Source organism: Furipterus horrens, unplaced genomic scaffold, assembly GCF_987537825.1.
Source record: "Furipterus horrens unplaced genomic scaffold, mFurHor1.1.pri manual_scaffold_1, whole genome shotgun sequence".
Lineage (NCBI taxonomy): Eukaryota > Metazoa > Chordata > Mammalia > Chiroptera > Furipteridae > Furipterus > Furipterus horrens.
Genome location: NW_028327171.1, coordinates 83569096 through 83582844, shown reverse-complemented (window position 1 = coordinate 83582844; position 13749 = coordinate 83569096). Strand labels below are relative to the sequence as shown.

The following is a 13749-nucleotide window of genomic DNA, read 5'->3' as shown; positions in this document are numbered from 1 at the left end:
TTTTCTCCCAAATTCTTAATTAAAAAAAATTTTAAATTATCTTTTGTGGTCCAAAAGCAGATATATCTATTTTGAATATAAAATTTAGTGAGATGTTAGCTCTTTCTGAGATCAACAAGTTAAAAACCTGGTCAAAGTATTTTGTAGATGTTTCTGTCATTACTTTCGCTAGGAAAGTATAGATATACTGCTTTTTTAAAAAAATTAAAAGTTCATTCATTGAATTTCATTAATTGCTAGTGAGGCTTTTTTTGTTTTGTTTTGTTTTTAAAGATTTTATTTATTTATTTTTAGAGAGAGGGGAAGGGAGGGAAAAAGAGAGGGAGAGAAACATTGAATGGTTCCCTCTTACACACCCCCAACTGGAGGCATGGCCTGCAGGCCAGGCATGCACCCTGACTGGGAATTGAACTAGCAACCTTTCTGTTCACAGGCTGGTGCCAAGGCTCTAGCCAGTCTTTTAAGAGCCATCTCAGTAATCTTTAGCAATCTTGTTTATAAAAATTCCATTGTGTTATAAATCTAGATTGATAGTGAATAGCATTTTTTTTTTTTTTTTTTTTTGTCTCTTCACACTTGGTTTCTGGTTCAAGCATTTACTATAAACATTATCTGTATTACTTTCTATGTTATAGCAGGCACTTTTGGTTATGCTTAATATTAAGAGAGAAGCAATAATTTAAATATAATTTTATAATCTAGATGGCACTAAAGTTTTTAGATAAGGCTATATTATCTTGGTCTTTGCCTTTTGTAAGAAAACTGAATCTGAGTTTCATAGGTTTTTGAATTGTTTTCTAATGAGCACAGTGATAATTTTCAGGATAATTTTACATTATATATATTTTAATATAAAATTAAATGATTTTATGATTTTAACTTCATCAAAATTTAAGCTATGTATAACCTAACTTATAATTCCTAAAGAGTGTCTAGTTATACATTCTCATTGATCTTCTGTTGAGAATGTTGTTTTGGAAGAAGTAAAGATTAAATTAAGCCTTTTCAACCAAATTAGGTTGTGATACAGTTCTTATTGATGAAATGTATTAGGAAATTATTTAAAATACATATTTCATCTCCATCTTATGGAAAAATTGAATTCTAAGACTAAGACATGTAACTTGATTTTTTTCTACTTTGAACTCTTCTTGATACATGCCAAAGGGGGAAAAAAAGGCAGTTTTTCTTCATACCTTATCCTACAAATAATACAATGCTTATTCCCTAGAAACACATAGTATTTTGTTGAAATACTTTAATTTTAGTTCTTGGTTCATTTGAGATTACCTGCAAAGTAATGAGATTAAATTTTTATGTTAAAAAGAGAGGTCACACTAATGCAGAACTAATCAACTTTGAGTTTACATGTTGTTTATGCTTCTTTCACTTGAAGAAGAAAGGCAGATTCATTTTCATGGCTTATTTACATTTATGTATAAGAAGTAGAATCTTAGTTTCCATTAAAACAATAGTAACAATAATAAAAAACGGGAGGACACCCATATGAGAACCTTAAGGAATCCTAGAATTTGAATGTTTAGTTCCATAATCTATGTTGCCCGACAAACATATATGTTAGCACTTGCTATATGCAAGGCATTGTTCCAAGAGCTTTACAAAATATTAACTGATTTAATTCTCACAGTAACCACGAAGGATATATATCATCATTTTACAAATGAGAAAACAGAAGCACAGAGAAGTTTAGTAACTTCTCTAAAGCCACACAGATAAAAGCCTTGGTTTTAATATGAATATTAAAGATGTCTCAGATTTAATTTTGTTCACGGAATATAATTGACCTTTATATTCCCATGATTTACAAATAAAGGACACAGCCAACAAATAAACAGGTTTAAGAATATCGATATATTGTTTCTTACTGAAACTGCGTGCACAATGTATTTTTTCTCCACACATTAGCCACCGAGTCCTTATGCCACTTTTGCTAACATATTTCCTTATCTTGTTTCATTTTCCTTAACATAGCTATCTTAAAACTGGGTAGTACATGGGTGGACAAAGAATACTTTGTTTGAATATTCAAATGATAGTTGGTTAAAATCTTTCATAACTTCTTAAGTGATGCTTTCCCCCTAAAACTCTTTGAATATAGGCACGTGAGTAGCAGCGACAGAGTGGGCAAGCCGTACCGTGGTGTGAAGCCTGTGTTCAGCATTGGGGATGAGGAAGAATACGACACAGGTGTAGTAATCCACTTATTTATAGGCTTCTTTCCTCAGGCACCAGGAGTGATTATAGAGATGATTCTGGGTATAGCAAACAACTGCTTTAAAAAATAGGCTCGGCGAGATTCTGTAGAGGAGATTGTAGACTCTTATTTTTTCTGTTAAGGGTTTGGTTTTAGATATCTTAAGTTCTGCCTACTAGAAATCCAAGCAGAAATGTTGAGTAGTCAGTTGATTATAGAAATCTTTTGCTGAGGAGACAACTCTGAGATAGTAATAACCTGGGAATCATCAGTGTACAAATAGTGTTTAAATCTATGGGGCTGGATTTAAATTCCCTTGACCCACCCACCTAGGAGACTGAGACCTGTGGGACTGATTGTTCAGGGAATTCCACAACACATCTAAAGAGCCTTATGAAACTAGAGGCAATATCTTAAAGGGCCACAAGATGGGGATATTGTGTCAGGGAAATTTGTCATCCTTTGTGTTTAAAAATAATTTATTAATGTGGTTCATAATCTCACTGCCAAGAACAGTATACAAATTAAAAAATATGAAAAAATTCCTAAATCTCACTTTGCTTTTTCTACTTACTAACAATAACATGTTGCATATTTGCCATCTCAGTCCATGTACCTTCTCAATTACTTTCTATTATAGAAACATGATAATTTATTTAATCAATCTTCTCCCACTGACACTGGTAGTTTTTTTCTGTTTCAAATGGCAACTGATATTTTTATACATATACGTAAATGAACTCTTGCAAGTACACCCAGAGGGTAAATTCTTAGCAGTAAGCTTGGTAGGTTATAGGGAATCACATTTAATATTTTAATCTATATTATAAAATCACCTTTCAGAACACTTGCATTATAGTAAATGCAGTTTTCTATCTGCTGTTTCCGATGGCTTCTTTTGCTCCTGTTTTCCTACCCTCTCTGTTGCCATGTTCCTGTTACGCTGTCTCTCCCTGAATATCTCAACTCCTTCCATTAACAAAGGAGAGGAGCAAATGGATGAGTAAGCTATGGTATATTTACATAAATCACACACACATATTTACACTAGAAAATTGCACAGTAATGAAAATCAGGAAACTAGAGCTATGTCTGTCAATCAGCATTGATACATTTTACAATGTTGGTAGTGGGGTGGCTGTTACAGAATAATACAACTGAATAGTCTACTATTTATATAAATTTTACCTAAAATACAAAACTCTTCTCTATATTATTTAGGGATATTCATATGTAGTTAAAGTATGAAACTGATAACACCCAATTCAGATAGTAACTATTTCTTAGTCGGGAAGAAAGAGGAATTTAATTGGGGAGAGACACATGAGGGCTTCACTTTTTTATTTAAGCCAGAAGTGTATAGATATATGAGGTTTCCTTTTTTTCATTGTGTCTCTTTATATTGGAAGTATTTCTTAAAAAGCAAAGGGAAGAGCATTTATAATTATTAATCCTAGGAGCTGTAAATTCCCTTTCTTAAGCAAGAAAAACAAAATAGCTAGAATGTTTTCTATTTTTCTTACCAAAAAAGGCAGACTTTTACTTATCTATCCCAGGATGGACTTTTTTTTTTTCTGTTGTCATTTTTCTTAAAGTCAGGAACCAGCACGAGACAAAGAACTCTGCCATATTTGCCCTTGAGATATATGCTTATTGTTGGACAGTTTAGCCATGTCTCTGCAAACTAGTCATAGTTCACAGTCATGATACCTAAATCAAAAAAAGTTTAAATTTCTTAGTTAGTTTAAGCTTTTAAAAGTTATTGTCAGTATGTTCACCTGATTCTTTCTTACCATATAGAGTGATGTTTCGTAACAATATTTCTGAATTTAGTATCTGTGGCATAAGGAAATACAGTAGCAGAATTAGAATTAATTGGGTTTTTTTTCAACCATATGTTTAAAATGCTACTGAAATTGTTTTTCAGGCTGTTAATAAATGTATTATTTTTAAACTTGGTAGTTCTCACTTTTAACACTTCAATTTTTTATAGATGAAATTGACAGTTCTTCCATGTCAGATGATGATAGAAAAGAGGTTGTAAACATTCAGACTTGGATAAACAAGCCAGACATCAAGCATCATTTTCCTTGTAAAGAAGTGAAAGAAAATGGACACATGTTTCCTAGGTACTTTTAAAAATGTCTTTTCAAAAGTAAAATTGAATTTAGGGAAGTTAATAACATAAAACTGAACTACAGAAGAAGTTTTATTTATCCATGTACAATAAGATATAATATCCCTCTATTAATATGTTTATGTCTTGATTTTTATAAATATTTTTATGTAGTTTAGTTTTGAAATGTTAAAAAATGTTGATGAAACAGTACATTGGACACTTTTATAAGCCTCTCTTAAGATTCACCAGCTTTTATCTTCTTTTCATAATCTCCCATCTCTATTTATGTGTATTTATACATACACACATAAGAACTTCCCATTTGCCAAGCCACTCAAAGCAGTTTACAGATATCACACTACCCCTCAATGTCTCAGGATAAATTTCCCAAGAAATTCTCACAACTCCAATAGCATTAGCACATCTTAGAAATTAACGTGATTCAACATTCAGACCATACTCACATTTTTCAGAGTGCCCCCAAAGTATCTTTTACAGTCTCTGTTGGTACTTCCTGATCCAGGATCCAGTCAGGGTTTACACATTGTATTTGCATCATATTGGGTTGGCAAAAAAATTCATTTGGCTTTTCCCCTAAGATGGCTGTAGTAGTGCTTAGTTGTCTTTAACTTCATTTGAAACAGTTTTGTTAGATTGTATTGTGACAGCTGTCATATCAGTGTGCATTTTTTAAAAACTTATCAAAACAGTGAATTTTTGTGCAGCCATTTTAATATTGAAGATGGCAAATACATGCAACATTTTTGGCATATTAATTCTTTATTTCAAGAAAGGTAAAAACACAACCGAAACACAAAAGAAGATTTGTGTAGTGTATGGAGAAGGTGCTGTGACTGATCAAATGAGTGGTTTGCTAAGTTTCTTGGTGCTGCTGACATTTTGGTCAAATAATTCTGTGCTATGGGGCTGTCTTATGCATTGGAAGATGTTTAGCAGCTCCCCTGGCCTTTACCTACTAGAAACCAATAACAAGAGATAGCTGACATTCTCAAATATACAAATCAATAAAGTTATTAGTGAAAATGAAAAATGTGTCTTTTATGGAAAAAATCAAACAGACTTTTTGGCCAACCCAATATTTAGTCTCACCCAAAGTACAAAATACTTCACCGAACACCACTGCTTCCCCCTTTTCTTCATAATGAATAAATCCTTTGAGTCTAGGTCTATTTATTGTTCTGCCGAATGTCCCGCATTCTAGACTTGTCAGATATTTTTCTTATTGTATTGATATTACCTAAAAGTGTATGAGTGTTATCATTATATTAAAACTAAGCTGAGATATAAGGTGGAGGAGTGTTTATAATTCTGTGCCCATTTTGTCTTCAGGATCCAGTTACAGAACATTATAAAATATGTAAGACAGCCCAGCTATTGCTTAGTGGTCTTTGATATTAGGTATATGCTATGGTATGTTGAATGAGAATACATTATGAATGTAGACAATACTGTTAAAAGTGTGAAGGGTAGTGTATTTCATATACCATATAGAATAGATTCTAAAAATCTATTATTTTATTTTTAAAAGATTTTATTTAATTTTAGAGGAAAAGGGAGGGAGAAAGAGGAGAGAAACATCAATGTGTGGTTGCCTTTTCCTCGTCCCTGAGTGGGGACCTGGCTTATAACCCAGGCACGTGCCCTGACTGGGAATCGAACCAGCGACTGTTTGGTTGCCAGGCCGGCATTCAATCCACTGAGCCACACCCGCCAGGGCAAAATCTATTATTTTAATTGTATTGTATTTAAAATGTTATACCTTTGCTCTTACATCATTACAGGATTATCTGTTAATAATAATTTTGCATACAACTAAGGGAAAATTAAAAGTTTTTATTTATTAGGTAGCTTATTTGTTTATAATGTATCTTGTATTTTTAACTCAAAAGTAATTTCATCAGGAATGGAATGTTTTTTATAATTGGGGCTATTGAAGTAACAACTATTTTAAATGACATTTTAAAAACATTCTTTTTGATTTTAATGCTTTTTTTTCCCTTTCAAGTCATCTATTGGTTACTGCAACACATATGTACTGTTTAAGGGAGATTCTTTCACGGAAAGGATTGGCTTATATACAGTCTCGACAAGCACTAAATTCTGTGGTTAAAATTACATCCAAAAAGAAACACCCTGAACTAATTACCTTCAAGTATGGAAATAGCAGTGCTTCAGGAATAGAAATCTTGGCAATTGAAAGGTAAGAGTTTCTTAGAATGATATTATCTGAATTACTGAATTAGTTCATTATTAAACACGATTTGTTTCTCTATTTTGGGGAATAGTTGGTGGTATAGGATACTTGAACCACTTTTATTAATATTCTTTGCTATATTTTTCTTCCAAATCCTTATCTGTGGTTTAGCCATTAGCATATGATTTCAGTAAGTGTCATAGTTGGATCAAATAAACTTTTCGACAGAAGGGTCTTTAAGAATAATCTGTACCAGTGTTGCACTAAATGCTGGTTTGTAATTAAATAAGAAAATTGTCTCAGAATGTAAGGCAATTTTTTATTTTCTTTCATCAAATTCTTGTTTTGAAAGAGTGTCAGTGAAATAAGCCGTATGCTGAATGGTATAGTTAATTTATAATTTGGTTTAAGCTCCTCCTTATCTCATTGTGGACCAGTGACAAACAGTTCATGGGGTGGCACAAGGGCCACACACAACACTGATCTCAAAACTAAACCATATTTAATCTTACAAGGTAAAAATGTGAAGCCAAGAGGGGTTGAATGACTTCCACATCTTCACCCCTACCTTGCGATAGACCTAAATATAGTCCTTCTGACTCCTGGTCTGCAGTTCATTCTACCTTGCTCTATGCTCTGAAAAATGACCTTTCTTTTACATTTTGATTTTATTTCTTTCCAAATATGTTTTTGAGTATATGTTAATATAAGTTATGGGAGGAAATACGAGGGAAGGAAAAGCTTCCCATTGGAAGTAACATCCAAGCTGAGTTCTGAAGGCAAAGCGCTCTCTTGTGTGTACATATATATATATATATATATATATTTTTCCCCCCCCCCATAGGTATTTGATCCCAAATGCAGGAGATGCTACCAAAGCCATAAAACAACAGATCATGAAAGTTCTGGATGCTTTGGAAAGTTAATGTGAAAGAAAATTACTTCAAAAGAAATTAAGGCAACCAAGAGAAACATGGACATTTTCCTGACTGAATACTAACTGGAGACATTTCATTTGCTTCTTGGGGTGCCTGAATAGCAGGCCTAAAAAGTGTAATTATTATAATCAATCTCTGGACAGTTAAATTTTTTTTAAATTTTCTTTTGTATTTTTGGTTTTGTAAAATGATTTATTATAGAAGTCAGTTATTAAATGACTTTGAAGTAACTGCCCTTGTGCTCTTATGGACTAAGGGAGCGGAATGCAGTTCTGTTTTGAAGAGCTGTTTTAAGGGAACATGCATCACTTTCAGGTTTAAAAACAACCATACACATACATATTTGCAATGTCTTCACTGAAAATTAGAGATAGAAATAGTGGAAGAGACCCCTTTAATTGCTACATTTGGTTTTACCCACTGAGCAATATCAGAAACTAAAAAAATAATACATAGGTTAACAATTAGCTTGGTGTTTCTGTTCTTAAAAAGAGTGAAATCTTTTTACTGAAATAGATCAAGATTCCAGCCAACTCAGAAATTCAGTCCAGCTAGTGAAATGTTGAAACATTTGTTTCCAAACATCTTCTTTGCACCATTGGCTAATAATTTGAAGACTATGTGCTTCAGATATTTAACTTCACCCTAATGGTTTCTCTGGAGCAATTAAAAGCAATATAATAAGTAGGTAAGCATGTTAAGATTATTACAATTAACATTTTGAGGACAGAATTGTATCTCTACAAAAGTCATTGGTCTTTATTACAAACGGACTATTTGACTTAGGATATTTGAAGACACATGTTGAACATATACTGATTTATCCTCAGTGAGATTATGGTCTGTGACCACAAATATCCACTTAAATAAAAGCCAAATAATTAGAGGGATGTATAAGCTATAGTTGTTTTTATCATCACTTTCTGAAATTTCTCTTCTTTGGTTTTTGTCTTGTCTTACTAAAATCCCAGTGAGTAGTTTGAAACTATTTTTATTCTCTTAATATGACAAAACTGTAAAGTGATCTGCTTTATTTTACAGCTTCCTCGGTTTCATTTATTGAGGTCCATATTAGACACATAGGTAGGAGAAATCCAAGGACACATTTGAGGACATGGAACAATTCCTTGTAAAATCTAATTTGGGAAATAGCAAATTCTTACACTTCTCCATGTCTTAAAATGTAATAGATTACCTATAAGGGATTGATCGGAGAAATGTTTAGATGTATCCTGTTTGCAGACAGTTATTTTAATTTACTTAATGGAAATCAAGTGAATAAAAGGCAGCACAGGCCAATATATTTTATTCTAATACTTAAAACAGTTTACTTGGAGTGGTTGAAGACATTTGCATGAAATTGCACCTGGTGCAATAATTGGTATTTATAACTCTCCCCACAAATGTTATATTGCTTTTTTTCTGTTTCTTGGTACCCCCTTTAGAAATGTTCTGAAGTCTCATTTTTTGCCCATTTCAGCTGTGGGTCTTTTTACATAATATTAATGTAAAGACATGTCACTGTTTATAAATTACAGTTGTAAATAAACCAATACAGTTTGCTCAAAACTTTGTTCTTAATAAGTCTCTCTCTTTTTCTCCCCTCCCCCCATTTGTAAATCTATAGATACCAAAAAATTAGAAAATTGAGCACTCTCATTTCAGTGGGATTTAAATGTTCATATTTCAGGTTTGGAAGTATTAGATTCCTGTTTCTGTTCACCTAGATGGGAATGGGAGAAGAGGTCATTTAATGACATTAAATTTCACATGTAATAAATTGAAACTCTTCTCTGAATGTCAATTTGATATCTGTAATAACACCACAGTTGTTAGTCATGAATATTAAGTGAAAAACATTTCATTGATTGTTAAGTACTTGTATTTCTCCCTTCACTGTCTCACTTACCACAGAACTGGGATATTCACTGGGATATTCACCTCTCGTGGACTCTCAGGATTGCAGAGGATGCAACAATACGAAGTTGGTATTATATTGTGTATTTTCAGGTAATGAAAACTAAGGTTCAAAGAAATTGAGTGAGTAAAAAAGTACTCATATCTCCTCTTCTTAATCCACTTCCTGGGACTTACTATTGCTTATTAAGGTATAAAATTAATTCTGTGTATAGATTTGATCCCTCCTGTCCACCATGGATAAAACATGTTTTCCAGTAAGGATGATAAATTTGTACTGATATAATCAGCCATAGATTGGTAGTTGTATATATACATTTTTTTAATTGACAGTTTGATTTGGGGGAAACCCAACTCCATAGGTAGAATATGTGATGAAAGTAATATCTCATCTTCACCATTAACATCTTTTTGGGAAGGTTTTATATTTCAATTACAATTTATATTCAGTATTTTGTATTTGTTTCAGGGGTATAGCATAATTGTTAGACAATTGTCTTGAACTTTTTAAAAAATTACATCTGTATCGAAATACAATCCACATACTATAAAACTGGACTTCTTGCAAGTCTATAATTCAGTGGTTTTTAGTATATTCAGAGTTGTATAACTACCACCACTATTTAATTCCAGAACATTTTATAATCCCAAAAAGAAATCCCATACTTATCATCAGTTACTCCCATTTCTCCCCTCCCTCCAGCCCTTGACAACCACTAATTACTTTCTGACTCTGTGGATTTTCAAATTCTGGACATTTCATGATAAAAGAGGATCATACAAGAACTGGCTTTTGTGTCTGGCTTCTTTTCACTTAGCATAACATTTTCAAGCTTCACTTGCAGCATATACTACAATTTCATTTTTATGGTTGAATACTATTCCATTGTATGGACATTATCACATTTTACTTATGCATTCATTACATGATGGACATTTAGGTTGCCTCTACTTTTAGCTACTATGAATAATGCTGCTTTGAACATTCATGTACAAATTTTTATGCTGACATGTTTTCAGTTTTTTGGGGTAGCTTCCATGGAGTGGAATTACTCTGTCATATGTCAAATTCTACACTTAAATTTATTAGGAACTTCCAAACTGTTTTCCAGAAGGACTTTATCATTTCATCATGTATGAGTACTCTAATTACGTTCTTGCTAATACTGTTTTTGTCCATCTTTTATAATAGCCATCCTAGGATGTGAAGTGATATCTGTGGTTTTCATTTGCATTTCCCTAATGACTAATGTTGAGTATCTTTTCATGTGCTTATTGGACATTTGTGTATCTTCTTTGGAGAACTGTTGATTCAGATTCTTTGCCCATTTTTACATTGTGTTGCCTTTCTGTGGTTGAGTTTTAAGAGGTTTTTATATGTTCTGGATACAAGCATCTTACCAGATATGATTTGCTAACATGTTCTCCCATTCTGTGGGTTGTCTTCACATTCTTGATGATGTCCTCTGAACCATAAAAGTTTTTAGTTTTGGTGATGTTCAGCTTATTTATTTTTTCCCTTTATCACTTGGTGCTTTTGGTGTCATATCTAAGCAATCCATTGCCTAATTAAAGGTAATCAAAATTGATATGTGTTCTTCTGAAAGTGTTATAGTTTTCTTTTTATTAGATCACTGATTTACTTTGACTTAGTTTTTGTATATGATATAAGGTAGAGGTCAAACTTCATTCTTTTGTATGTGGCTATCAAGTTGTCCCAGTGTTATCTGTTGAATGATTATTTTTTCCGATTGAGTAGTCTGGCACCCTTATTGGAAATCAGTTGACCATAACTGTGAAGTTCTATTTATGTACTCTATTGTTTCTATTCCATTGGTCTATTAATCTGTTCTTACACCAGGACCATGCTGTTTTGATTACTGTAACTCGGTTCTAACTTTTGAAATTGAGGAGTATGAGTCCTCCAACTTTGATCTTTTTCAAGACTTTTTATGAATTTCTTATTATTCTTAGTCCTTTGCACTTCCATATTAGTTTTTAGACTAGTTTATCAGTTTCTGCAATAAAGGTAGCTAGGATTTTGATTGGGATTGTATGGAAACTGTAAGTCAATTTGGAGAGTGTTGCCATCTTAACACTGCCTTCTAGTTTATGAACATAGGATGTCTTAATTGGTTTAAGTCTGATTTCTTTCAATGGTGTTTTATAGTTTTGTAGAGTACAAATCTTGCACTTCTTTTATTAAGTGCATTCCTGTTTAATTCCTTTTGATGCTATTATAAATTGAATTGTTTTCTTAATTTCACTTTCAGATTGTTCATTGCTAGTGTAGAGAAATTGATTGTTGTATATGGATCTTGTATTAAGCATTGCGGAAGTTTTTTTATTAGTTTTAACAGTTTTTTGTGGATTCATTAGGATTTTTTACACTCAGCATCCTATCTATGAATAGAGATGATTTTTAACGTCTTTCTTTCCAATCTGGATACCTTTTCTTTCTTTTTTCTTACATAATGGCCCTGGCAAAAGCTTCCAGTACAATGCTGAATAGAAGTGTAAAGAGCGCAGCAGGCATCCTCGTTTTCTGTCTCTCTCCTCTCCTTTCTCTCTCTGGCACTAATCGCACTGTGAGAGCCTTATCCTCATGACTTTACCCCTGATTGTCTTCTAAAAGCCCCATCTCCAAATTATGGTGGTTATAGCTTCAACATACGAATTTTAGGGGGCCACAAACATTGCCTATAACGATGTGTTTATCATGAAGGGTCTTAAGATTCTGTCAAACTTTTTTTTTTTCTGTCTATTGAGATGGTCACATGGTTTTTCTCCTTGCATCTGTGTTCATAGGGATTATTGGTTTGCAGTTTTCTTGTGATGTCTTTGGCTTTGGTATAAGGGTAATACAAGCCTCACAGAATGAGCTGGGAAATGTTCCCTCCTCTATTTTTTTGGAAGGGTTTATAAAGGTGTTTAATTCATGACTTAAAAAGAAAAACCACTGTGTAGACTGGCAATAGAAAGGAACTTCATTAACCTGATAGTGTCTCCAGAAAATCTACAGCTAATATCAAGCTTAATGATTAAAGACTGAATGCTTTTCCCCCAAAGACTGCTAACACTTAATGATGTCTACTTCCACTCTGACTCTTCAGCACTGTCCTAGAAGTCCTACTATTGCAATAGGCCAGGAAAAGAAATAAAAGACCTACATATTAAAAAGGAAGAAATAAAATTGTCCTTGTTCAAGATAACTTTACTGTATGAATAATTTTAGTAAGATTGCAAGATACATACATGTACATGCTCAATATACAAATATCCATATATCAATATATTAGCAGTGAACAATTGGAAACTAAAAGCTTTTTAAAAAATATCATCTACAATCTTGCTCCTCTTATATAGCAGGCAATGCATCAGTCTTAGAAATACCATTTAGAGCTGTTCAAAACATGAAATATCTATGTATAAATCTAACAAAACATTCAGGATCTGTACACTAAATACTACGAAATGCTTGTGGAAGAAATTGAAGACCTAAATGAAGAACATATTGTGTTCACGAATTCGAAGATAACATGTCATTTCTCCACAACTGAACTATAGATGTAATTCAATTCCAGTCAGAATCCCAGCAAGATTTTTTGTTAATATAGACAAGCTGATACTAAACTTCACATGGAAAAGCAAAAGATCTAGAGGAGTCAAAACAATTTTGAAAAGTTAAAGCTGGAGGACTCACTAAAGCTTCGGTAATCAAGACAGGTATTGGTGAAAAGGATAGAAACATATTAATGCATAGAACACATAGTTCAGAAATAAGCCTACACAAATAATGGTTACTTGGTTTTTGGCAAAGCTTCAAAGGCAATTCAGTTGAGAAAGGGTAGTCATTTAAACACATGGTGTTGAAAGAATTGGATATCCATATACAAAGAAACAAACCTCAACCTATATCGCATACCTTATACAAAAATTAACACAAAATGGATCATATAGCTAAATGTAAATTTTAAACGTATTAAACTAATAGATGAAAGTAGGAAAATTTTCATGCCCTGGGATTAGACTAAGATTTCTTAAACATGATACAAAAAGTATAATCCATTAAAATTTTAAAATAAATTTGACTCAAAATTAAAACATTTTGCTTTGCAAAAGACTGTCAGTAGAATGGAATGACAAGATAAGTACTGAAAAAATACTTGCAAAACTTATCCAACAAAGGACTTGTGTTGAGAATTGTACTGCTAAGGCATAAAAAGTGAACTGGGGACATGGTTCTGGACATGACCCCAGAAGGGAAAAGTCCCCCCAAACAAGACTTTACTGACCTTCAACACTAGAAAGCGGTGGGGGTTCTGTGTACTCTGGAAATCTGGCC

General features: G+C 32.9%; 1 protein-coding gene across 2 annotated transcripts in view; it reads left to right on the top strand.

Annotated features, from left to right (window-relative positions):
- The window catches only part of TBC1D23 (TBC1 domain family member 23), a 61776-nt gene extending 52720 nt beyond the window's left edge, over positions 1 to 9056 (top strand). For both annotated transcript variants that reach the window (XM_090276092.1, XM_090276091.1), the window contains 4 exons: positions 2120 to 2208; positions 4209 to 4344; positions 6361 to 6555; positions 7394 to 9056. In XM_090276092.1, coding sequence (XP_090132218.1) covers positions 2120 to 2208; positions 4209 to 4344; positions 6361 to 6555; positions 7394 to 7475 — 502 coding nt within the window. In that variant the 3' untranslated portion in view covers positions 7476 to 9056. The remainder of the gene's footprint in view (positions 1 to 2119; positions 2209 to 4208; positions 4345 to 6360; positions 6556 to 7393) is intronic.
- The last annotated feature ends 4693 nt before the right edge of the window (positions 9057 to 13749 follow it).